Source organism: Lycium barbarum, chromosome 4, assembly GCF_019175385.1.
Source record: "Lycium barbarum isolate Lr01 chromosome 4, ASM1917538v2, whole genome shotgun sequence".
NCBI lineage: Eukaryota > Viridiplantae > Streptophyta > Magnoliopsida > Solanales > Solanaceae > Lycium > Lycium barbarum.
In genome coordinates this window covers 41684891-41711027 of record NC_083340.1, presented here as the reverse complement: position 1 = coordinate 41711027, position 26137 = coordinate 41684891, and the positions used below count along the sequence as shown (strand labels likewise).

General features: G+C 37.4%; 2 protein-coding genes and 1 pseudogene across 2 annotated transcripts; 1 reads left to right on the top strand and 2 right to left on the bottom strand.

The window, feature by feature from the left end:
* Positions 1–8204: 8204 nt before the first annotated feature.
* LOC132635941 (aminopeptidase M1-like) lies at positions 8205–9381 on the top strand (annotated as a pseudogene).
* Positions 9382–10632: 1251 nt separating this feature from the next.
* Positions 10633–17224, bottom strand: LOC132637438 (protein phosphatase 2C 16-like). Its single transcript, XM_060354526.1, has 2 exons — positions 16993–17224; positions 10633–10934 (listed from the first exon to the last, which is right to left on the bottom strand). Exons 1-2 carry the CDS (start codon positions 17222–17224, stop codon positions 10633–10635), a joined length of 534 nt encoding a protein of 177 aa, XP_060210509.1.
* A 3710-nt stretch (positions 17225–20934) lies between these two features.
* On the bottom strand, positions 20935–23085 carry LOC132637437 (uncharacterized). Its single transcript, XM_060354525.1, has 2 exons — positions 22580–23085; positions 20935–21079 (listed from the first exon to the last, which is right to left on the bottom strand). Exons 1-2 carry the CDS (start codon positions 23083–23085, stop codon positions 20935–20937), a joined length of 651 nt encoding a protein of 216 aa, XP_060210508.1.
* Between the last annotated feature and the right edge of the window lie 3052 nt (positions 23086–26137).

The window sequence follows — 26137 nt, the reverse complement described above, 5'->3', positions numbered from 1 at the left end:
TTGGGCTGAAGCCCAGCTGCAAACAGATCACAACAATCCAAATGGGCCAAGCCCATTTACATTATATCTATCCCTTTATTTTTTATTTCTGTATGCATTTAACATGTATTGTATGACTAACATTTGTGCTTGTTAATTAAGATAAATTTTAATAACATTAAGGGTTTTAGTTTAGTAATGGGTAGTTAATTCCACAAATTACATTCACTTCTATTTTTAAAACTATTTATAGTATCTATAACATTTATTTGAGTAATTGATTTTCAAAATAGCATGACTGCATCTTTTGGCTAAGGGAATCATAATTTATGCCTACTATTGTAGAAGTTTAAAACGTCACAAATCTTACACTAACGTTAGTTTATTCTAAGAAATAAAAAGCAAATTAGTTTCAACGGATAACTTTTTCACTTTAGTTCCTGTCCAACACTTGAAATACATATTTGTTTAAAACAATCTTCGCACAATATACGCTGAACTAATAGTCTTTCTATAAAACTTTATTAAATAATTCTTTTAAATTTGTTAGTCATTTTCTCCAAAACATATAAACATTACACATTCTGTTTCTTTTAGTTCATTTGTAACTAAACTCTTTTATGCAACTATTATTTTCTACAAGTTTCACTTTAAATAACTTTAGCAATACTTACAAGGTATTTTTTTTTTAAATATTTAAATATTTACATCTACATTTAGCCTTAATTAAATAACATAAGTCCGGTCGGTTAACCATTGTTAATGGGTCTTAAAGGATGCCTAATACCTTCCCTTTAGACTAATTGAACCCTTACCTAGAATCTTAAGTTTCGCAGACCTTAAACAGAGCTAACTTTAGAAAATAACTTTAATAAACTTTAGGCGTCCTAATTCACCATAAATAATTAGGTGGCGACTCCTTAAAACAAATAAACAAAAAATAGGAATCACCAATATGTTGTACTCTACTTTAACCCGGTTAAAATGGGGTATGACAGAGGTTTGAGAAGACCGTCTAGGTGGGGGACTAGTCAAGGCTTCGGATGAAGAGTCAACGGAAGAAGAACTTAGCTCTGACGAGGCCTGTCCAAGCGAGTGTGAAGAGCTTGAATTATTATTATGTTCATTGACAAAGGCAACTGGTTGAGGATCATTAGGACCAGCAACTTCATCGTCCACCATATAACAAACTTGTCATTAGTATACCTCTTTAGATTATGGAAGGGAAATATAGTTTCAAAAAATATGACATGGCGGGACACTCGTAGCAAATGAGGAGTTTGATCATAACATAAGTAGCCTTGTTGTATGTCATTATACCCAAGAAATACACACTGAACTGCCTTACTTGATAACTTATTTCGCTCATGCGGTGATAGCAATACATAGCAGGCACAACCAAACACCTTCAACCTCAAAAGATCGGGATCAGTGCCATATATATGTCGATAGGGAGAAACATTCTTAGTAACAGGAGACAGTTGTCTATTAATCAAATAAACTGCTGTTTGAACCACCTCAACCGAAACCGAGAAGGACAAGAAGAAGTATCCAACAGAGCTAACGTGGTTTCCAAAATATGTCTATTCTTATGTTCCATAACCCCATTCTGTTCTGGTGTATATATGCGGGCAAGACCGTTAAGCCAAAATTCCTTTATTTTTAAAACAATTGAGCAAGACTGTGGAAGTAAATTCTCCACTCGAATCTGATCGAAAGATCTTAACTGACTTTTCAAATTGCGTATGAATAAATGAAATAAAATTCATAATAATCATAGGAACTTTGCTCTTGTTTCTAACAAAGAAAACCCATGTAAAACGTGAAGCGTGATCAATAAGCAAAAGAAAATACTTAAAACCAAATCTTGATAATATAGGGGAAGGTCCCCATACATCGCTATGAACTAAATCAAAAGGTGCAACATCTGTAGTACTACTAGTAGGAAAAGATAGCTTGTGACTTTTGGAAGAGGCACAACTTTTACACAGCAAACTAGAAACATCAGTAAGAGCTTGTTTATCCGGCAACGAATAAGACTTGTGCATAGAAGCTAGGCGGTGAGAATGAGGATGACCCAACCTATTATGCTACAGCGAAACCAATTTATTCGAACGAGAAACTTCATCCACCGAAGCCGAAAGAAAACATGTAAACCTTTGATTACTAACCGATCTGAGGAAAAACAAGCGTCGCACCTTACGTCCCCTTGCTATGATCTATCTCGTTGTCACATTCTGAACAATACAACCAGACCGTGAGAATAGAACAATACAATTTTGATCTACTAACGGACCAACCGAAACAAGATTGGTTGTCAAATTCGGAACAAAGAGGACATATGAAAGTGAAGCAACTGAACCAGAACTAGACGCAGGTAAATATGACATTAGCAATAACAATCTCAGTAGGCGATTGTAATGGAGAAATATCCAATAATTGTGAAGCATCACCCGCCATATGATTACCAACACCGCTATCTATATGCCAAGATTTAGAAGGCATAACCAAATTATTTTTACCTTGTGCAGATGCCGAAAGGATGCGGGCTACGGATTTTTCCACAAGTTCAGTCATGCAAGCTATATCAAAAGAAGGGGGAGTAGCAGCTGGTTGCTTAACCACCTCTGTCTCCAAAGCTTTGTGTCGGGTTGGGAATCGCCTAGCGGATCGAGTTGGGCAATCAACCAGCACATGACCCAATTCACGATAATAGTTGCAATACGCTGTTAGCCCTAATTGTTTCTTAGGGCACTGGGCTGCAATATGGCCAAAGCCATGGCACCCATAACACTAGATTTGTGTACCAGATGAAACAGCGCGTGAAGTAGGCCAGTAATTTGATCCAGCAGCAAGAGCAGTCGTCGGAGGAGCTGCAGACAACACCAGCGAAGACGAAAGCTGAACTTCTTCTTGCAAGACAGCAACCACTACTGTGTCTATATCTGGTAGAGCTTCTTGATTCAAGATGTTAGAGTGAACATGATCGAATTCGGGTCTTAACATCATGAGAAACCTGACCACCCTAGATTGTTGTCGTTCACCACGTATCTCCTTCAATGCCGCGACAGAAAGAGTAGAAAGGACAGCGTGATCTTGCTCCAACCACAACGCCATGAATCCAGCGTAGTAGCTGCCAACGTCCCTGTCGCCTTTCTCATAGGCAGCAAGGTTTCGTTCCAGTTCAAAGGTCCTCACCAGGCTTCATTGACGATGAAGCCGATGCACATAAGACCACATCTCAGCCACTGTCTTAATACATGCGAAACCCTACAACAATGTCGTCGGACACAAAACTTACCATCCATCCAAGCACCTTAGAGTTGGATGCAATCCAGGTCTCCTTATTTGTTGCATCAGCAGGCATTTTGGATGAACCGTCGAGAAATCCAAAGAGACCTTTCCCTTGGATAAACACCCTAAAGTGAAACTCCCAGCCGGAAAAGTTCTTACCGATGAGCTTGATCCTCACCAACTCAAACGATGAGGAGAGCTTTGATTGCATCACGAACAAGATCAATGAAAATAATAACCAGGAGCAGGAGCTACTGAATCAAGAGGGAAAAAAAAGGAACACAGAGCGCAGAAGCAAGGTCTAGAAACAGGGGCAGGAAACTGATCGAGAGAAAAACAAGAACAAGAAGAGACACCCTAGACTTCTGATACCATGAAAGAATTGTAAGGTAATCTGTATTTGAGGCTTTCTGAATATCATTCACCATAGAATAGGTGGTACATATATACACGTATATTTACTTAACCCTAGCTAATTAAGCCGACAATTATGCTACGTAATTAATGCTACATATCAGCTAATAATAATTAGTAAGATACAGTTGTTACATTATGGGCCTTGACTAAGCCCATAGGCTAACAAAATCAAGGGAACTTCGCATTACACATTGCTGTCAAAACGCTGCCCGTCTTCAAAGAGTATGCTTCACTTTGTCTAAATATGTTTTGTCCTGTTATTTATGGAAAAAGGAACTAATGAAGAAGAGGGATCATGGAAGCCTTAGTTTCTAAATATTTGTATTGATAATGTACCGTTATTCCAGTTTAAGTTTCTGTTTTGGTTTGGCGAGGGTGGGTAGGTGCGGGTTCTAGACAACTGCTTGAAAATATATTCTAATTTGCGGACTAAAATACTTGCAGGTACTTTGGTGCACCATATTCACCACCCAAATTGGACATGATTGCCATTCCTGATTTTGCTGCGGGCGCGATGGAAAATTATGGTCTAGTTACATACCGAGAAACAGCATTGCTTTATGATGATAAGCATTCTGCCGCTGCTAACAAGCAGGGGGTAATATATATTTGTTGGAACTTGGTTGGCTGCTTATGCTATGTGGTATTAAACTGACTTATTTCTATCTTGCACCTGTTGAATAAAATTTGGGTTTTCTTCAGGTTGCGACTGTGGTGGCTCATGAGCTTGCTCATCAGTGGTTTGGCAATCTTGTAACAATGGAATGGTGGACACATCTATGGCTTGCAACATGGGTATGCTGCTTTTATTAGAAGTATATGCTTTTGTTCATTGACTGGGTCGCAAAGCTGTTCATTCTAATTCTTTGGTTGGCATTCAGGTGAGTTATTTGGCGACTGATAGCTTGTTCCCAGAATGGAAGATCTGGACTCAGTTTCTTGAAGAGGCCACTGAGGGACTTCGTCTAGATGGGCTTGCAGAATCCCACCCCATTGAGGTGTGAAGCAACTTCTGATCTGGTTCTTGTATTGTGCTAAATGCAAGATGCAATTTTTTGTTTATTCTCCAATTTTTGACATCTTTAGTTGTGCTACCTTTAGAGTTTATACAAATCTTATTTTGTCTTACCAGGTTGACATCAATCATGCCGGAGAAATTGATGAATTTTTTGATGCAACTAGTTATAGAAAAGGTGCATCTGTCATCCGGATGTTACAGAGCTATCTTGGACCTGAAAGTTTCCAGGTTTGCATTTCCATTGTTTACTATATTAACATTCTTTTCCATTATCTTCATTTCAACCCTTTTTGCTTTATTTCTCTCCTTCCATCTGTTGTGCTATTATTGACATATACTAGTTACCTGGTCTGATAAAAAAAAAAAGATATACAGTTACCTGACAAACACTTGTGTGTCAGAAGTTGGAGATGGAAAGTGGGATTGTGGAATTAGAAGAAGAACTATACCATTCAGTGCGACGACCTTTTTTAATATGTTATCTTTCCTTACTAGTGAGGCTTGCAAAGTATTGTTAGTAGAAAATTTTGACAGACTTCTCTACTGAGTTACACTAAAACTTCGCTCGCCCTTAATTATTACTCCGTCCCATTTTATGAGAAGGTGTTTGACTAGGGACGTAATTTAAAAAATAAAGAAGACCTTTGACATGTAAGCCAAATACACACACACACATATATGTATATAATGTGTGTGCGTGAAGTACCAAATTTATCCCGGTGAGAGTTCCACATCTTTTTTCATTTTCTCTCTCCCTCTATATAAACGGATGAACTTTTATGCCAAGGGGTTAAATGGGGATGATAAGATTAAATAATTTCCAAAAAGAGTATGATGTCATTCTTTTTGGGAGGACAATGTGTCACATAAAATGGAACAGAGGAAGTATTCTATATAAGGCCTTCTCAGAATGGTTGTGACCTTACTGTGAGGGTTAGCTGTTATTTTTGTAATGAAATCGCATTAGTCTATATTTTGTGATGAAAGGATACTCATATCTTCCAATATTAATTGCCTAGTAAGAAAATAGTCCTTTCTCTTTTCTATATTCTTGAACTTGATAAAATGGTTTATCTTAGTTACTGAAAATTTAATGGACATCATGATGATTGAACGAATACTGCCAGTGACCATCATTCTTAAAGCAGCAGCCATTAATTTGTCAAAAGAGAAACCACGCTACTCTTTGACCACCCATCATAAATATATGTTCTACATTTTCTTTCCAGAATATCGTGTAGCTGTTGCTTGCTTGTATGGACTAATGAATTTGTCTCTTGTAATATTTCATCAAACCAGAGGGCACTTGCTTCATACATAAAAAGATATGCCTGCTCAAATGCGAAGACAGAGGACTTATGGTCTGTCCTTCAGGAGGAGTCTGGTGAACCTGTGAACAAGTTGATGAACTCCTGGACAAAGCAAATGGGTTACCCAGTTGTCTCTGTCAAGATTAAAGACCAAAAGCTGGAGTGTGAGCAGGTTATCTTGTTTCTAACCTGTGTGTTCAGTTTCTCTCCCACTCAATAATTTCCATACTATGAGCTCTTTAAGACTCCTTTCCGGCCTGATAATACTTGTGTTTCTATGCAACAGACACAATTTTTACTGAGTGGTCTCATTCCGTTAACAGTCTGTTGTGGGGCTCTTATGAAGCTTCTTAATGCAAGGAAAGTCAGAAGCCCTTGATGTAAAGGACTAATTAGGCTCACATGGACCAGACAGATTTTTATCGAGTTAAATATGATGATGAGCTATCAGCTAGACTCAGACATGCTATAGAGAGCAAATGGTTGTCAACAAATGACAAATACGGTAATTACTGCATTTTTGCTAACATTATTTGCATTAAACAGTTAAAATCGACTGCTGATGGGATTGTGTTATCCTGAACAGGTATTTTGGATATAATTCAGATGCCTTATCTATGGCGTGTCATCAGTCTTTGTCATCTTTGCTTGCCCTAATGGCTTCTTTCAGGGAGGAGCTCCACTACACTGTTCTATCAAATCTAATAAGTGTAATTTGACTACTTCACTGACCTCTTTTAGGTATTAGTGTGGTCAGTCCAAAAATAACTGTTCTCCATTCTTCATGCTGATAAGTTACAAAGTTTCAAGAATTGCAGCTGATGCTGTTCCTGACTTGCAAAATCACATAAAGTTGTCTTTCATCAATCTTTTCCAGTTATCTGCAGAGTATGTTACTTCTTTTTCGAAAGTTCAATTTACATTACTGTATCTTTGTATTTTTGGTCGTCGCATCCAAAGATGCGGTCAAGTGAATTCCCATATTAAAGTTCAAGGGAGGAAGAAGACCTGAGCTCTGGGGTGGTGGAAGCAGTGTAAAAGAAAGATAAAAAGGCACGGAGTTGCAATGTTTTCTACTCGGTGTGTTATAAGTGTAGATAGATGAACGTCTAATAGCTAAATCTATTGGATATAGCAGAGAGCAACATAAATCAGAACAGAATTATGCCTGCTCTGGCTTTCTTGACATTCATGGGTCCACCTGTGACAAGAAAATCATTTCTATTCTCTGAGAGTAGTTCTTGACAAAAGATGACTTAGAACTTCTTGCATCTTGTTATCTTTTGTCTAGTAGCTCTACTGCTAAGTTAGGAGGACTTGGGAGCTGCTAATAAGCACTGAAATCAATTTAGAGATAATAATTTGTTTCTAATTAGATATCTTTTGCCTATCTCAAAAAAAAGATATCTCCTGCCAGTAATGCCTTGGAAAAGAATGATTGCGTAAACTGGTGTATTACAAATTCGTCATGTTTACCCTTTATTCATCACCAATAGAAGAATTTTGAGAGAAGTTGAGAGAAGAAAACTTGTTCAGTAAGCTGGAAGAGAGGGATTTTGTTCTGCGGAGCCTGGTTGACCATTAATCTCATTTTTCCAGTGTGGCAACAAAATGTTTGCTTCTAATTGGACTTCCCTTTTATCAACAGGAGACTTGGTTGGGATCCCAAACAAGGAGAAAGCCACCTAGATGCCATCTTGAGAGGGGAACTTCTGAATGCTCTGGCTGCCTTTGGACATGATGAAACAATAAATGAAGCAATCAGGCGCTTCCACATATTTTTGGATGACAGAAATACAGCTTTTCTTTGTCCCGACTTGAGAAGGGTTACAACACTTGATTATATAACAACTCAAAAGTGATTTCTTCTTTACCTTACACAGATTGTGATCCCTCCTTCCGTCTGCAGGCTGTTTATGTAGCTGGTGATGCAAAGGGTGACTAAATCAGATACATCAGGGTTTGAAGCTCTTTTAAGAGTTTACAGAGAGCCAGGAAAAGACACGAATTTTAGGTGAAGTTATCTATCAATTCATGCCAAATGTGACATTACATGTTTTTGTTATCAGTTGATGTCCAACCAATAAGTGCATTCTCTTGTTCTATAGGTGCAATGTCATCTTGCAAGGACCCCGAGATTATCCTTGAAGTTCTTAACTTCTAGTTATGTTCTGAGGTATTCATTATTTTTAGGGAGCACTGGGTTTTCTCTCTCTATCTCTCTCTCACACACACATGGAGAGAGAGAGAGAGAGAGAGAACATGTATTGTTTTTTTGACAAAGATTGTGTTTTCGGTCTTGCAGTTAGCCTTGAAGGCTGTGAAACTGCTTGGAAATGGTTGCAAGTGAGTACTCCCTTTCCTAGAAATATTGCATTCTTCGAGTTATTTGTATTACTACTTTCAAATAAGTTACCTTGAAAAAGTGCTCCTAGTAAATTGTATTAAACTGTAACTTGTAAAAACGCAGGCTGTAAGAGTGAGGAATTCACATTAGTTCAAAGTGCAATTATAACATTAGGAGGAGGTGCAACATGTTCTTATAAAATTACTATTATAGGAAGTGCAACATGTTCTTATGAAATTACTAGCACAAAATGCTGCATTTCATAACTGATAGATTGCTCAGGAAGATGCAATGAGACATACATTCTTGATTCTTTGTTTCCTGGTAAATTGTTTGAATACAGGATAAATGGGATCATATCCACAGGACTACGGCTCTGGATTCCTATTGACCCACTTCATCAGTGCAACAGTGTCACCGGTTTGTTTTTGCTCCCTTGCCATCTTTCTTAAGCATTTGCATGTAGGACAACTTTTTCCAAAAGCTGTATCTGTTGCTTCTGGCTTGTAATGAAATCACAAGAATGGAAGCAGATTAACGGATTACTCCATTACATATTGTCTTTGATCTTTTGGCTCAATCTTTCTTTTCTTCAGTTCTCGTCCTATGAGAAGGCAAAAGAGGTTGAAGAGTTTTTTGCTAGCCGTACCAAGCAGTACATTGCAAGGACGTTGAAGCAAAGCATCGAGAGGGTTCACATTAATGCAAACTGGGTTCAGAGCATTCAAAAAGAGGAGAATCTTTCCGAGGCAGTGACGGATCTAGCATACAGGAAATACTGAAGTCGCTTTTGTTGAACTTCATGCCCCTTTTAGGGAGCTTCAAGCTTCTTGTTAGCAAGTTAAACATGGTACTTTTTAAAATGGTTGTCTAGGAAAAAAATGAAAAAACAGAGAGTACTCTGATGATCTGCCGTCGATCAAACTATAGGTGGTTTTACATATTTAATAAATAGTGATGATTGTTTTCTTGCTGTGATATATCTCTTAACTAAATAGATGTTAGCTTTTCTGTTAGGTATGACTGCCTTCATACTTGACAATCACCCTTTAGATGCAATATTAATTAATCTGGTTTGGTTAGCATATTTTGGCAGTTCCAGTTGCCAAGTTGCTTGTCCTTCCAGTCTCCCTTTGGTGGCTTGAGAATTTCATATCGTACATCTCGTTTCTTGATGTATATAATGTATTTTATTTGTTGTACTTTAATTTGACAGTCGCTGAGTAATGAAAATTCTTCTGATGTGTAAAAAAAATTATGTTGTTACATAGTTGGTAGTCACAGCAAGTGTAATGTAGGGCCGATCCAACTGAATGTTCTGATGAAGTGCTTCACCTAATTTGCACCAGAGACTCAAATGTTCCCTGAGGCAACTGTGGAAATTCATTTAGGCCACACTTAGAATCATGGACCATCATGAAAACTCCTCTACACACTTAGAATCATGGACCATCATGAAAACTCCTCCACAACCATCATCCCTCACTAATAAAGGAACAATATTGAGCAAGAACTGTTGATCCTAACATGGGATTAGCTCGTTATTGAACTCTTTTTGAGCCACAACCAGAGGCGTTTGGAACATATATTTTATGGGTTTAACTAAGCCCATCATTTTTTAACGGAGCATAGATATACATGAAACTTTACTAACATATCAAAAGATACCTTTCGATGTGCAATGAGTTCCGTAGTAAGAATCCTGAAAGTTGAATCCATCAAAGTCTAAATCTTTGATACGCCTCGACTTACAAATTAAATCCAGTTTGATGACTGAATGATGAACGGGACTCTTATCTAGCTTCTTCCTTTATCATATAGAGGAGATGGATTGGATTGAATACCATAGTTCTTCAATTGAGTCAGCTTGTCCTGTCTATACTCTGAAACCCACATACAAAGTATAAGAAGATGCATATTTGAATACATTTAAGAAGAGGTCTCTCTATTCGCTCGTTACTGTTTCCAACAATATCAAGTAATACTGAGGCAAATAACCTCACAGAGCAATTAACTCGGAGGAATAATGTATGTTCCTACTTCAAACAGCTAAAGGAAGAAAACTACATACAGAGGATGGAACAAGTACTACAATACATACAGTAAGCTACTCTAATGAAAACCTTAGTCCCAGAGTTCCCCCGGTAAAAATTAAAAGGGCTGGCTATATTGAATCATATGAAGTCAATACTGTGAACCTATAAATGGAAACGGCTGATTGAGAGATCAGTTATGTTAGGTTTTGGTCTTAAATTTTCTTTGGGCTTTCAGTCCACAACAATCACTGTTATGTTGTCCTTGCTGCCCTTTTGAAGAGCTCGATTTGACAGGCATTCTGCTGCTGCCTGTGCTGCTGGATCAATTCCTTGGCCCCTTTCCAAGGGAAGGGTTCCACCGTTCTTTTTATGCCAGAGGAGTACGCGCTTGCGAGCCAAATCACACACCTCTTCATTTGTCATAACATCCCATAAACCATCACTTGCAAGGATAAGGCATTCGTCCTCCTTGGTTCGAGGTATGAACATTACTTCTGGATCAGGAATTATCCACGACTTCAAGTATCTATCTCCTGCAACCAAGAACCAAGTAAAATGTAAAGGAAATAAGGAGAGGTATTAGAAGGATTGGAGCAAAAGGTTCATGCAAACCGGGTATAGATTTTTCCCAATATGAGAAGAAGAGAAGGGAGGGCGGGGGGGGGGGGGGGGGGGGGGTGAAGAAGAAGAAGAAGGGGCTGGGGACTTGCTCAAAAATAAGTTTCTTTAATTTAAAAAGATTAATTTTTTTGGTAATTTACTTTACTCGCTACTTTTTATATTATAATATTTTTTTATCACATCAGCTTTTTGGGTGTTATTAGTTCACTCGATCAGTTAGAGTATGAACTCGACTTTTCAGGACAAATTTAGGGTGCAATCTATATCTTTTCCCTCCTAATTTAGAAAACATGAGCAATGTCAATTGTTAACACTCTAAACCTTTATTCATGCGGAAGGAAAAAGATCACTGTTTGACAACATAAAATTCCTATTTTAAAAAGAAAAAGAACAAGAATTTGTATTTTTTTCTTTCAATGATTCTTTAAGTGAAAAATTATTCTCATACTAGTACTAGATAAAAGCATACCGTGATGAAACAAGGAAGAAAGAATTTTTTTTTTTCCCTGTCATTCTTAAACTAAAAGTGTAGTGGAAGCTAGTCTCTTTTCTTAACACGAAAAGCATTTTTACTTAAGTATCGTTATCAGTGATGTCTTACTCATAAAAATAGTTGTAATTTGATGGTAAAACAATACATTATATTCCCAGCTTAATATAATAAAAGTTGTTTTCAGGGGCAAAAGTTAATGTTCCCGACTTAAACATTATATTTTTCTTCTTTCATTTTCCTTTTATTTTTCTAATCTTTGTTTGTTCTCCTTGAAACTAATTCCAAAAAGAAATTTCGGAATGTTCCGCAGATTGTTCTTATCTTTTTGTTTGGTGTATAAAAAAATTATATCGTAAAATATGAGTCATAGTAGCTCCTTATGCAATTCTAGTATAACAATTACAATTTGAATTTCTATCAAAGGTGTCACTTTTTTATTTTATTTTGTTGCAAGACTAGCGCAGGAAAGTCCTTGGAGTCCAGTTTAGACAAACAGAACATTCTAGTGATTTTTTCAGACTAGATTATATTTTTAAAAGGAAAATAATGTATATATTGTAGCTGAATTTACAACTACATACACGTTCTTCGTAGAGTACTATTTTCCCGTGAACAATCAAGAAGTAAAATTTGTTCATCGTGAAATGTCACGCTCAAATCTGAAATAAGTGATAAAACACACACACCTATCCCGATCTGACACATGTATTTTTTTACTTAGGGGAAAGGTGAAGGTGTTGATGTGGTGTATGTCGAGGTAAAGATTAAATGGGCGGGGAAAGATAAAAAAAGTAAGGGAAAGGTGAAGGTGTCGAGTCGTGACGTGGTTGAGAGAAAATGTAAAGAGGAAGATTATAACAAGAATAACATACCCCAGCGTCATCCCACAAGTGGGATCTGGAGAGAGTAGTGTGTATGCAGACCTTACCCCTACTTATTGAAGGTAAAGAGGTTGTTTTCGATAGACCCTCGACTCAAAGAGAGGAAGAAAATTAGAAGGAAAAAATAAAGAAAACGGAAAAATTATCGAAAAATGTCGTCGGCATTTATTTAATTTAAAAAGATTAATGTTTTGGTAATTTACTCTACGCGCTACTTTTTATATTATAATTATTTTTTTGCCACATTAGTTTTTTTGGGTGGTATTAGCTCTCCTGATTAGTTGGAGTACGAACTCAACTTTTCAAGACAAGTTTAGGGTGCAATCCATGTCTTTTCCCTCCTAATTTAGAAAACATGAGCAATGTTAATTGTTAGCATTCTAAACCTTTATTTATCGTGAAGGGAAAAGATCATTGTTTGACAACATAAAATTCCTATTTCAAAAAGAAAAGAAGAAGAAATTGTATTTATTCTTCCAATGATGCTTTAAACAAAAAATTATTATTATACTAGTACAAGATAACAAAGCATAGTGTGATCAAACAAGAAAGAAAGAATTTAATTCCCTGTGATCCTTAAACTAAAAGTGTAGTAGAATCTGGTTCTCTTTTCTTTACATGAAAGACATTCTTACTTAGGTATCGATACTAGTGATGTCTTCTCGTAAAAACAGTTAAGCATAGTGTGATCAAACAAGGAAGAAAGAATTTAATTCCCCGTGATCCTTAAACTAAAAGTGTAGTAGAATCTGGTTCTTTTTTCTTTACACGAAAGACATTCTTACTTAGGTATCGATACTAGTGATGTCTTCTTGTAAAAACAGTTGCAATTTGATGGTAAAACAATACATTTATATTCCTTGCTTAATATAACAAAAGTTGTTTTCAGGGGTAAAAACTAATGTTCCCGACTTAAACATTATATTTTTCCTCTTTCATTTTCCTTTTATTTTTCTAATCTTTGCTCTATTTTTTCCTTGAAAACTAATTTCAAAAAGAAATTTTAAAATGTTTCGCAGATTGTTCTCATATTTTTGTTTGGTGTATAAAGGAATTTTATCATAAAATATGAGTCATAGTAGCTCCTTATGCAATTCCAGTATATTAATTACAATTTGAATTTCTATCAAAGCCGTGTCACTTTTTTATTTTATTTTGTTGCAAGACTAGTGCAGGAAGGTCTCTTGAGTCCAATTTAGACAAAAAGAGCATTCTCATGGTTTTTTTAAAACTAGATTATTATTTACGCTGAAAAAAGGTTCAGTTTAATTTGTTTAGTGGTTTATATTTTTAAAAGGAAAAAATGTAAATATTTTAGCTGAATTTACAACTACATACACATTCTTCGTAGAGTACTTTTATCCCGTGAACAATCGAAAAGTAAAATTAGTTCATCTTGAAATGTCATGCTCAATTCTAAATAAGTGGTAAAACACACACCTATCCCGATCTGACATGTGTATTTTTTACTTAGGGGAAAGGTAAATGTGGTGATGTGGTGTGTGTCGAGGTAAAGATTAAATGGGTGGGCAAAGATTAAAAAGTAGGGGAAAGGTGAAGGTGAATGTGTCAAGTCATGACGTGGTTGAGAGAAAAAATAGAGGAAGAAGATTATAACAACAATAACATACCCTAATGTCATCCCACAAGTGGGATTTGGAGAGAGTAGTGTGTATTCATAGCTTACCTCTACTTTATGAAGGTAGAGAGACTATTTTCGATAGACCCTCGGCTCAAAGAGGAAGAAGATTAGAAGGAAAAAACAAAGGAAAGGGAAAAATTGTCGAAAAAGGTCGTCGGCATTCATGTTCTTTGCGAAAAGGTAAAGTAAAGGAAGAAATAAGGAAAAGAAAAAAAGAAAAGCAAAATAATAAAATATATATTTAGAAACTGATATATTACAAAAAAATATTATTTTTCTTCATATTTTCTTGCTTCTCACTCTCTTTGAGAGAGAGAAACACGCTCTCTATACCACCTCATTAGACTGGTAATAATTCTACCTTAATATAGTTCAAGAGTGATAAAACTCCTGCAAAGAGTAAGTGTCTAATTGAAAATTCAGCTATAGTAGGTATTTTTTCCTTTTCCCTTTTTATAATTAAAAGAGTTTTACTTGGGAATTTTATTATGATTTTAATTGCTATAACTTGTCAATATGATTTTAGAAAAAGTATGAAGGAAGAGAAACAAAACAATGCCAACAACCTTTTTTTGTTAACGTTACGACGCGAAACAAGATTCCTAACATCAGAAAACACGAACAATGTTAACATTCTAAACCTTTATTAGGTGAAGGTAAAAGACCATTATCTGGAAAAATAAGTTTTTCATTGTTTTAAAAAAGAAGAATTTGTATTATTTTTTCCAATGATGCTTTAAATGAAAAGATATTCTCATAGTTGTACTAGAGATGCCGGAAAAGGTCATTGGCATTCATGTTCTTCGCGGAAAAGGTAAACTAGAAGAAGAAGAAAAAGAAAAAAAAAAGAAAAGAGAAAAAGAAAATATATATTAATAACTGATATAAAAACAAAAATGGAGGAGAAGAGAAGTGGGAGGGGGGCGTGAAGAAGAAGAAGGGGTCGGGGTTGCGCAAAAATAAGTTTCTTTAATTTAAAAAGATTAATTTTTTTTAATAATTTACTGTACTCGCTACTTTTATATTACAATTATTTTTCTGCCACATTAGCTTTTTGGGTGATATTAGTTCACCCGATTAGTTGGAGTACGAACTCGACTTTTCACGACAAGTTTAGGGTGCAATCCATGTCTTTTCCCTCCTAATTTCAGAAAACATGAGCAATGTTAATTGTTAACATTCTAAACCTTTATTCATGCCGAAGGGAAAAGACTATTGTTTGGCAACATAAAATTCCTACTTTAAAGAGAAAAAATATTCTCATACTAGTACTAGATAAAAAGCATAGTGTGATGAAACAAGGAAGAAATAATTTATTTTTTCCCTATGATTCTTAAACTAAAAGCGTAGTTTTCTTAACGCGAAAGGTAGGTATCGATATCAGTGATGTCTTCTCGTAAAAATATTTGTAATTTGATGGTAAAACAATACATTTATATTCCCTGCTTAATATAGCAAAAGTTGTTTTCAGGGGTAAAACTAATGTTCCCGACTTAAACATTGTATTTTTCCTCTTTCATTTTCCTTTTATTTTTTAATCTTTGCTTTTTTTCCTTGAAAACCAATTTCAAAATATTTTGAAATGTTTCGCAGATTGTTCTTATCTTTTTGTTTGGTGAATAAAGAAATTATATCGTAAAATATGAGTCATAGTAGAGCTCCTTATGCAATTCCAGTATAGCAATTACAATTTAAATTTCTATCAAAGGTGTGTCACTTTTTAATTTTATTTTGTTGCAAGACTAGTGTAGGAAGGTCTCTCAGAGTCCAATTTAGACAAAAAGAGCATTCTAGTGATTTTTTTCAAACTGGATTATACTTTTTAAAAGGAAAAAATGTAAATATTGTAGCTGAATTTACAACTGCATACACATTCTTCGTAGAGTACTATATCCCCCGAACAATTGAGAAGTAAAATTAGTTCATCCTGATATGTCACACTCAAATCTGAAATAAGTGGTAAAACACACACACCTATCCCGATCTGACACGTGCATTTTTTACTTAGAGAAAGGTGTAGGTGGGTGATGTATTGTGTGTTGAGGTTGATACGCCCAAATTACACCTTTTAAAATAGGAGTAAGCGATCGTTGTCCAATATAGAACCCAACAAGGTTAGGGTTGAATCCCATAGAAAATACAATGAAGAAATATTCTTGTTAAGTGTAACGCTCGACTATTAGTCTATATTTCTAGGGAAAGGGGTATAGTAATTATTGGTTTGAGGATTGTTAACTAATTTTATCACTAACTGTTGTTAAAAAGATAATCTATTGGTAAAAGGACTAATGTTGTGGTTCCAAAGGAAAGTAATGCGAATAGGTATCAATCTAACTCCTTTATATGTCTAGATGTAATTAAATATGGGCTACGTAGATTTATCAAAAGTCTCTCGACCAAATTGGTAAATATCATTACTAAGCTTTCTCAAGACCCAGAATGTCAAAAATGTGAACACCCATGTTATTTCAAGTTAGTTTTCCTATCTCTAGCTCAAGCTATTAGATGGAGTTTAAAGCTCCAAATCCTTGCTATCTACTCTTTTGCTAACTTTTACTTTATTTCTCAAGCAAAAGAAAAGTAACTAAGCACAAATAATGTTGTACACCATTAAATGACATTAAAGCTTCAAGAGTAAATAGAAAAACATCTCTAACATACAAATGGAGTTTGAATGCAAAAACCCAATCACATAACTAACACATTTGGTTCCACAACCTTAGCTAATGGGATTAGATACTCATTTCCATTAAATAAAAGAAAAAGATAATGAAGGTATTCATAAATCTTACGATGGTTTATTGTAGAAGATGACAAAAAGAGTGTAAGACTCCTCACTATCCAACAAGGTTTGCCTTTAATGCTAAAGGATGACAAAAATAAAAGTGGAGAATATTCAATGTCCTACACGAAGCACTAGGTAAAAGTATTTATAGGGAAGGTCAAAAAGTAACCAAAACGACTTAATTGAGCAATTGCAGACAAGAGAATGGGGTCGCATATTGAGTATGCGACCGCATTTGCCTCACATCTTCTGCGTTCTGATGTTCTTTCTCGCAAGAGAATGCGGCTGCATCCTGAATATGCGATGCCGCATTCGCTCCACAAGTTGTCCTCTTCTCTCGAGTTCACTAGTTGCCAAAAGGTGAGAGTATGCAACCGCATAATGAGAATGCGGTGCGGCATAATGATCGAATCTTAATGGTTTTGGCATCTTCAATAATCTAAATTTGCGGTGGAACTTGCGACCGCATATCGTAGATGCGGTGTCATATTCCCTATGCATTTGATGCTCATTTGGCTATTTTTCTACCATTTTGTTCACCTTAGGCCCTCAGACTTATTCAACCTGAAAACGCACGAAAACACTATGAAAACACAAAAAAAAAAAAAAACTTGAAAAGACTACTCAAAAGTATAAGTAGTGGATGTAAAAAATCTTAAAATCCACGACTTATCAACACCCCCAACTTAACCTTTTGCTTGTCCTGAAGCAAACAACACAAGACTTATGACTCACACACTACTCAACTGACCTACATAGGATGCATTATGCCTGATTAGAATACGCACATGCTCATTCAAACATATCAATCCCTTCTTGTCATTTCACAAATATAGTCAGGATGACTCTACGACAACCACAATCCTCAAATTTTGTCTAGAGATTGCTCTTTTCACGTTCACACTCTATTGACTCACTTGAGTGTTTTCATTGCCCATCTAATGTTACAACACATGTTCCCTCACGAGAAAGAAAGTCCCTCACACACACATTTCAATCAATATCTAGGGACAAAAGGAGAACACTCTCACTCATAAAGAATCTCAAGTGTCACAACTATCAAACCATAATCTTGCCCTTACTTTCTTTCCATTCTAACTCAAAAGTGTTTGGTTGGAAATTACAAAGGGATTTTCGGGTTGTAATGAAGGCTTTGGGTTGGGTAGGTTACACATTTGGGTACAAAAGTGACTTTCCCTTCCTTGAACTCTAGACTTGACTTTGTTTAGGCCCTTTCTTTGATTCACTAAAATCTTGCTTCCTTCCCCACCTTTTCTCCTTAGTTTCATCTTTTTATTTCCTTCTTTATTTTCAGCCCCTTGTTTTTGCACTTATTGGTATTAACACTAAATGAAAACTTCCTTCTTTTCTTTCATTTTTTTTTCTTGGACTTATTTGTGCAAGGGCGATGTATCAAATTTCACCAACCACCAATCCACCTCCCAGTTAGGTCAACCTTACTCACATGACCTCTTACCCCCTAACTTAGGCTAAAAGCCTACATTGGGACTTAAAGTTCAAGGAAGGATGGGTTCAAAAGAGGTAAACGAAAGAAGCATTATGGCTTGTAATGTGGTAACAAGAAAGTGGTGTAAAGGCTCAAAAGGGTTAACTAGTGATATGTATATGCATTTGGTGGTCTAACAAGGCTAAAGGGGTTCCATTAGGACCCTCAAAGATTGCCTAAGATCCTTTCTCCGACCGACACAATCAAGACTGGCTTAGATAGAAAAATCGGGCAAGCTCTAGTTGACACAAGCGATTACAAAGTTTTCATGCAATACATCACCACTCATGGCACATGCATTGTTCAAGATAAGTCAATAACTTCTAAGACAAGCTCAACTCATGCATTCAACAAAAGAGTATTCAAGAGTCACAAGGTGAGGAATATGTTGTCCCAATTCATCATTTCTCATAAAAACAAAAAATAAAATTTTGGAGGGGTCCACAATGACATGTAGTACTCTAATTGTACCGATACCAAACAGGTCATACTGACATCTTGACCCTACAAGGCTTAGTTCCCTTAAGAACACGCCCAAATATCTATCATTGGGACAAGCCAACTCAAAACTACCTAAAAAAAACATCCAGAATAAAGCTAATACTACAAAACAAAAGAAACATAGGCAACAAAACATATTTTTAAATAAATAATAAAACAAAACAAATATATAATATCCGACAAACATAACAGTATCAAAAGTATCAAACTATATCCACATCAAACTCAAATTTTCAACCCACAAGAGACTAGGGCTACCCTCCCCCCCTCCCGACTAAAAATAATGCATTGTCCCCAATGCAGCACATGTAATCATAAGGAGGTGAGAACTCCCTGTGACGCATCAAGCGTCGTCACGAGCTACATCAGAAGGAGCTAAAGCAGGCTCGGTGGGTGGAGCAACAGTGTTGGCTGGAGTGGGCTCAGGAATATGGGACTGAGATAAGCTAGATCCATCCGCTGGTCGGAGAGGAGCATCAGTACTCCTCTCGTGTGGATCTATCAAGTCCATCATGGAATGCTCACAGGCTTTCTGCGTCTGCTGCGGAAGATCCTCCTCAGTGCGAGCAATCAGGTGCTCGTGTTGAAGGGTAACTACAATGGTAGCCTGGAAAACTGGGTCATCTGTGGCCTCAGGGAGATTCTTGAAATCTGGAAAGTCATAATAACCCAACTCCCCATCACCCTGTGGCTTAACTTCTGTATCCTCTCCTTCCCCAGCAATGGAGTGATCGGACGAACTTTGTGTGGCCTCAGCCGGTACCCTGCTAGTGTCCTGTCCCATCTCATCTCCAGTAGCCATGGCCTCAAATAATAGAGTCCGTAAGGTAATAAAATCTACCCTTAGCTGTGCAAGATCACTCTTGACTGCTGTCAAGAGGTCTGTCTCCCCGGACTCAATATTTACTACTTTCTTTTCCAGTGCCTCAACTCTGGCTGTCAAATCCTTATTAGCCTCGGCCACTACTATCTTGATCATGTCTGGGAGAGTCTGGATGAATCTGGAGACTTTAGAGTCGACCACTCCCACAGTCTTGGCCATAGGACAAAAATCAGCAACTGAGGAAGGATGGACTGTCCCCGCTGGACTGGAAGCGACACCACTGGCAGTGGACCTCGCAATAGTACTAGTGGAGGCTGACCCAGAGACGGCACTGGATGGTGTGGGCAAGATAGAGGTGGCATCCCTAGCCAACTCCTCAAACCCCGCTGTCAAATCAATGTACTATGCCTTAGCGTTTTTCTGCTTCTTCTCGGGATTTTCTTCATCAATCAGCTTCAGAATATCTATAATACCGCTCAAGCTGAAGTCCCGGTAGATCCAACGAAGGATGGGAACTTTTTCTCTTTTGCAGAGAGTAGTGACTAGACATGGGAATGGGAGGGCCCTCCTAGTCCGGAACGCTCTATCAAAAATGTAGTAGTACATGAGCTTACCCACATTCAAGTGGATCCCATCCACGATACACGCCAAGAGAATGGCTTTGGGAAGCCCCACCAAAGTCTCATTCTGGATGGCCAGAAGCGACTACTCGCAAAGGACAGCCAAAATTTAGCTTCAATATTCAGGATGGCCTTTAAAATCTTAGTGTGGGGCTGAATCCATGGGGGAGTGGTTCCAGGAGTTGCTATCTTCTCAACCACCCAAGCTTATTGGCCCTCAATGGTGTCCTTTTAGATCTTTTCTTCATACTCGCAATGTGGAGTGCCATTGTTATCGAAGTAAACCCGATTGATACCTTCTGGATATAATGACACTATCTCCCCATGCACTTTCACGCCATCCACGTAGCACTTTTTCTTCCCCATGGTGGCCCTCAAATAAGCATAAAACTCCTTAACCAAAGTAGGGACGTAAATACCTGGTTCCTTAGTGAAGATCATCCAGTTGCGGTGTTGTAACTACTTAAGAATGCGGGGAAAGGAGTCTCAAAGCCCTCGCATGCTAATTTGCTTCTCATAGTTAAAGGAACGCCTCTATTCGTAGCGCTCCTTTGCTCTATCATCCTGAAATCGGAGGCCATCCTCATATTTAATTTTTGCTGCTAACTGCTCTTGCAGTATTTGAGCTTTGACACCACTAGTTCCCGGGGCTTGAGTAGTCTATTGTGGCCTTGTGGGAGTAGTGGCAGGCCCTACTGCCTGTGGGGCTTCCTCTGGCACTGGAGTTGGCAGCTTACGCTTCCCTGACCTCTTTCTATCATTGGATGTGTCTTTTTCAGCAAGGGATTTCCTTCTTTGAGTCATGCTGTACAATTAACACCCATTAAATGCAACTAACTAAATAAAGCAAACAGAAAAAAGATTTTTTTTTTGATGTTTTTGATTTAAAGAAAGCGAAGAAATCCTAACAATTACACACACGAAACACGGAATCAACTTTGGAAAGGAAGCAATATACAATTGCAAGATGAGTTTGCGACATCGCATCTGGTGAATGCAGTCGCATTTCAGCAAATGGATATCACATACTTGAAATGCAGAGCAAAATACGACCGATCTTGAAGATGCAGTGTCGCATATTGGTCACATATTCATGATCTTTACAAACTTTACTACCCAGATGGGCCATAGAGTATGCGGATAAAAATGCGATGCATCTCAAGGATGCGATGCCGTATTTTGCCCGCATACTCAGGTTTTTGATGACCTTACTGCCAGACTACATGGAGAATGCGATTCAAATGCGGCACCGCATTCTAGGAATGCGACCGCATTTGGATTATCTTCTCCATGTTTTCACCCTTAGAAGGATTTATAATTTTTGGGTGACCTAAAACCCATCCCAATCAAATTAGAGCCTACAATCACATTGCTACCCACAATTCAAACCCATTGACACAAGATACCCCAATTATCATGCAAGCACAACACATGTAAACAAATTACATCAATCACACAAACATGGCATAATGTAAACACACAATGTAGACTCTCACAAGGATATTTCACACGTAGCACTCAATTAAATGCAACAACAAGTTCAAGAACTTGAGTAGGTCATGCTTACACACCTTGAAATGAGAGGTGTGTGCGAGTGAAGCAAGAGGCGCATGATTTTGTAATCGAAGTGAGAACTTGCGCTCATGAAAGGACTGATTAAGAAAGGAGATTCTTGAAATCGTCGATTTGGGGGTATGGGGTATTGCACTGGTTGAAATTTTTAGAAGGGCGAAAGTGAGAATTTAAAAAATGAAGCGCCTATTTATACTTGCTTGAAATTTGTTGAGAATGCAGCTGCATTCGGAGTTTGCGAAGCCGCATTCTCTTTGCCATTTTACACTACCTGACCTGGCACCCTTGGGAAAATGCGACCGCATACTTGACCGTATTTTGAAATGCGGTGTCGCATTTGGCCCGCATTTTCCTTGATTTTCTTGTGCTCACTGGATTTTCGGGATCGGATATGCGGATTAAAATGCGACTGTATCTCGAAGATGCGATGTCGTATTTTGGTCTTATTTCTGGTGTTTTTACTGCTTCTACTGATTTTTAACTCCCGTTCCAAGTGTTGTAGTTTTAAGACTTCCTTTTGAGTTCTCCCATCAGTATTTCCCTGCAACTTGTATCCTACACACTTAAACAAACGTTAAACATAAAAAGACTTGAGTTACCTCCCAAGAGGCGCTTGAGTTAACGTCGCGGCACTACGGTTTTACCCTTTTCATGGTTCATTGAGGTAGGTGATCTCAATCGTTTTCAATTCATTGGGTAAGCCCAAGTAGTGCTTAACCCACTGCCTATTCACTTTGAAGTACTTTTCATCTGGACAAAAATCTCTATTGCTCCATGCGGGAACACTTGTGTTACTTCAAAGGGATCGGACCATTTGGATTTCAATTTTCCGAGAAACAACCGGAGCCTTGAGTTGAACAATAACACATGATCCCCGGGGATAAATTCTCTTTGAAAAATCTTCTTATCATGGTAGTGCTTCATGCGGGCCTTGTAGAGTGAAGAGCTAACATAAGCTCTAAATCGGAATTCATCCAGCTCATTAAGTTGTTCCAACATTAAGTTTGAGGCATCATCCCATTCTAGATTTAACTTTTTCAAGGCCCACAATGCCTTATGTTCAAGTTTCACCAGAGGATGACAAGCTTTTCCAAACACCAATTGATAAGGAGACAAGTCGATTGGTGTCTTGTAAGCCGTTCGGTAAGCCCATAGAGCATCATCCAACTTCTTTGACCAATCGTTCCTATTTGCATTTACTTGTTTGGAGAGTATGCTCTTGATCTCCCTATTTGACATTTGAACTTGTACACTTGTTTGGGGATGGTATAGGGTGGCAACTCTATGCTCGACTCCATACTTCTCAAGAAGAGTCTTGAATAATTGGTTGCAAGAATGAGAACCCCCATCACTAATGATTTCCCTTGGAATTCCAAACCTTGAGAAGATATACTTCTTCCAGAATGCGGTGACACTTCATTATTAGGGAGCGCGACGGCTTGCACCCATTTTGACACATAGTTCACTGCTACAAGGATTTACTTGTTATTGTAGGAACACACAAATGGACCCGTAAAATCAATCACCCATATATGGAACAATTCAACTTTAAGAATCGGTGTCATTGGTAGCTCATGCCTTCTTGAGATACCCCCAGTCTTTGACGTTATCATAAGCTTTCACAAAGTCATGGGCATCTTGATAGATTGTTGGCCAATAAAAGCCACGTTAAAAAACTTTAGCTGCCGTCCTTGAGATACTATGGTGTCCACCAACCGGTGATGAGTGACAAGCCTCAATGATAGGCATTATCTCCACTTTAGGAATGCACCGCCTTATGATGTTGTCGGCAAAAACTTAGAATGGATATGGCTCATCCCAATAGAACTTTCGGACGTCACTCAAGAACTTTTTCTTTTGGCGGAAATTCAAATCCTCTGGCATCATGTCACTAGCATGATAATTAGCAAAGTTGGCATATCACAGAATCATATCATGTGAGCCCGCCATCACTTGCTCATCCGAAAATGATTCATTTATTTCAAGGCCATCCAATGGATGCCCACCTTCTTCAGGGCGAGACAAATGGTCCGCCACTTAATTTTCACAGCCCTTCCTATCCTTGACTTCAAAGTTAAATTCTTGCAAGGACCCAGCGTATTAACCTCGTCTTTGTATCTTTCTTTGTCATGAGGTAACGAAGAGCCGCATGATCGGTGTGAACAACCACATAGGTTCCCAACAAGTAGGCACAAAATTTCTCAAAAATAAAGACGATGGCAAGCAACTCTTGCTCGGTGACCGTGTAGTTCATTTGGGCATTATTGAGAGTCTTTCTTTCATAGTAAATCGGATGAAAGATCTTGTCATGCTTTTGGCCAAGCACGACTCCCATTGCAAACTGATAAGTTGATATTTTTCAACTTATTTCTTCCTTAATCTTAGATTTTTGAATTGTTTGATTGAGAAAATAGTGTATTTACTATGGTTTACTTCAATTTTATAGATTTATATGATTAAGAAGTGATCATGAAGAAATCAAGTGAAAAACAAGTCAAAAAGAGGTCAAAGTGAGAAATATGACAAAAGTGGCTAAAAGTGCAAAAGTGGCCAGAATTGCAATTTTAACAATCTGAAAACATGGAGGCTTTTTTTGTCATTTTTAGTTAGAAAAATTGGGAGAACTACAAAAGAAGACATGAGAGACATTATTCTCATCTTTGGACATTTCATACAAGTCTTGGAGAACTTAGGGTTCTTACGCTCACACTTGGGTAATGAAGATTTGAAGACTTTTGATAAGAAGTTCTTAATCCTTTACCCATTTCTTCTTTTCCTTGCCATGTATTTACTATTTAAGTGTGTAGTACTCTATTCCATTACTTGAAACTTGTTTATAAAAATATATTTAGTTAAAGTTTTGTATGAAACTCTTGTTATGCTTATGTATTGAATGATGTTTATCTGTAATGAAGTGGGTCATTTTTTAAAAAAATTAATCTTGTTCTTGAATGTTTCTTAAGGGATAAGCTAACCCTAGGAATCGCCCATTTACTTTGATTTGAGATCGGAAAAGGAAAATTGAGGTTGGAAAAGATTAATTAACAAGGATTTGGGGCTTTAAACCCATCTAATAACTTGAGTTAGGAATAGGATAGTTACTTGAGGTTAAATTGATTGTGCTTAATATCACACTCTAAGGCTTGGAAAATCTAGAGTGAAATTCATTGATTTGGTTGGAAGACTTTCAATGAGATTTTAGAAATCATTATCTATTAACATAAACCCGCTGTTAGTTGTAAAATCATAAAATATATTGGGTCGTTACTTGAGAGTTCCTTTTATCCATGGGTTCTAGGTTAGTTTTATCTTTGTTAGTTTTTAAATCAAAAATCAATTATTGAAAAAGTGTTTGGCTTAGCTTAGTTGGTGTTAAATCCTTTACTTTCTCAATCGCCTTTATATTGTTCCCTATGGATTTGACCCCGACTCATAGTTTGGTAAATTATATTGCATACGATCATATACACTTTCTCTTTAAGGAGTGGATTTGGATGTTCTCACCAACCCACTAACATCACACATGAGTTCAAAAGGCTTAGACCAATCTGGAGCAATAATGATAGGTGCCGATGTGAGTTTCTCTTTAAAAAAATTAAAGGCCTTTAAGCAAGAATCATCAAACACAAATTTTTACTCCTTCTTCAACAACTTGCATATAGAGTTGGCCACTTTTGAGAAATCCTTGATGAACCCTGGATAAAATTTGGCATGCCCAAGGAAACTTCGAACACCTTTGACGGAGATAGGAGGAGGAAGCTTAACAATGACTTCAATTTTGGCTTGATCAACCTCAAGCCCTTCTACGAAATTTTGTGCCCCAGGACTATGCTTTCTCTTACCATGAAGTGACATTTCTTCCGATTGAGAACCAAGTTTGTTTCTTCACATCTCTTTAATACTTGGGCTAGATTCCCCGAGCACTCACCAAAGGAATCCCCAACTACGGAAAAGTCATCCATAAAGATCTTAATGGACTCCTCAACCATGTCGGATAAGATGGACATCATGCAACGTTGGAAGGTTGCGGGTACATTGCATAACCCAAAAGGCAGTCTCTTGAAAGCAAAAAGTCCCATATGGACAAGTGAATGTTGTTTTCTCTTGATCTTCCGGGACAATAGTTATTTGATTATACCTCGAGTAGCCATATAGAAAGCAATGGTAAACTCTTCCCGCAAGCCAATCAAGAATTTGATCCATGAAAGGCATTGGGAAGTGATTTTTCTTTGTCCAATGATTCAACTTCCTATAGTCCATGCACACCCTCCAATCGGTAGCCGAATGAATT

What these genes read in the sequence shown, in the direction of transcription:
- LOC132637437 (XM_060354525.1), bottom strand. Translation starts at nt 23,085, where the DNA reads ATGTCAAATAGGGAGATCAAGAGCATACTCTCCAAACAAGTAAATGCA. An exon ending in CAGATGAAAAGTACTTCAAA is followed by an intron (nt 21,080 to 22,579) that starts GTGAATAGGCAG and finishes TTAATTGTACAG; the next exon opens with CATGACTCAAAGAAGGAAAT.
- LOC132637438 (XM_060354526.1), bottom strand. Translation starts at nt 17,224, where the DNA reads ATGCCGCACCGCATTCTCATTATGCGGTTGCATACTCTCACCTTTTGG. An exon ending in TGCTCAATTAAGTCGTTTTG is followed by an intron (nt 10,935 to 16,992) that starts GTTACTTTTTGA and finishes TCTTGGTTGCAG; the next exon opens with GAGATAGATACTTGAAGTCG.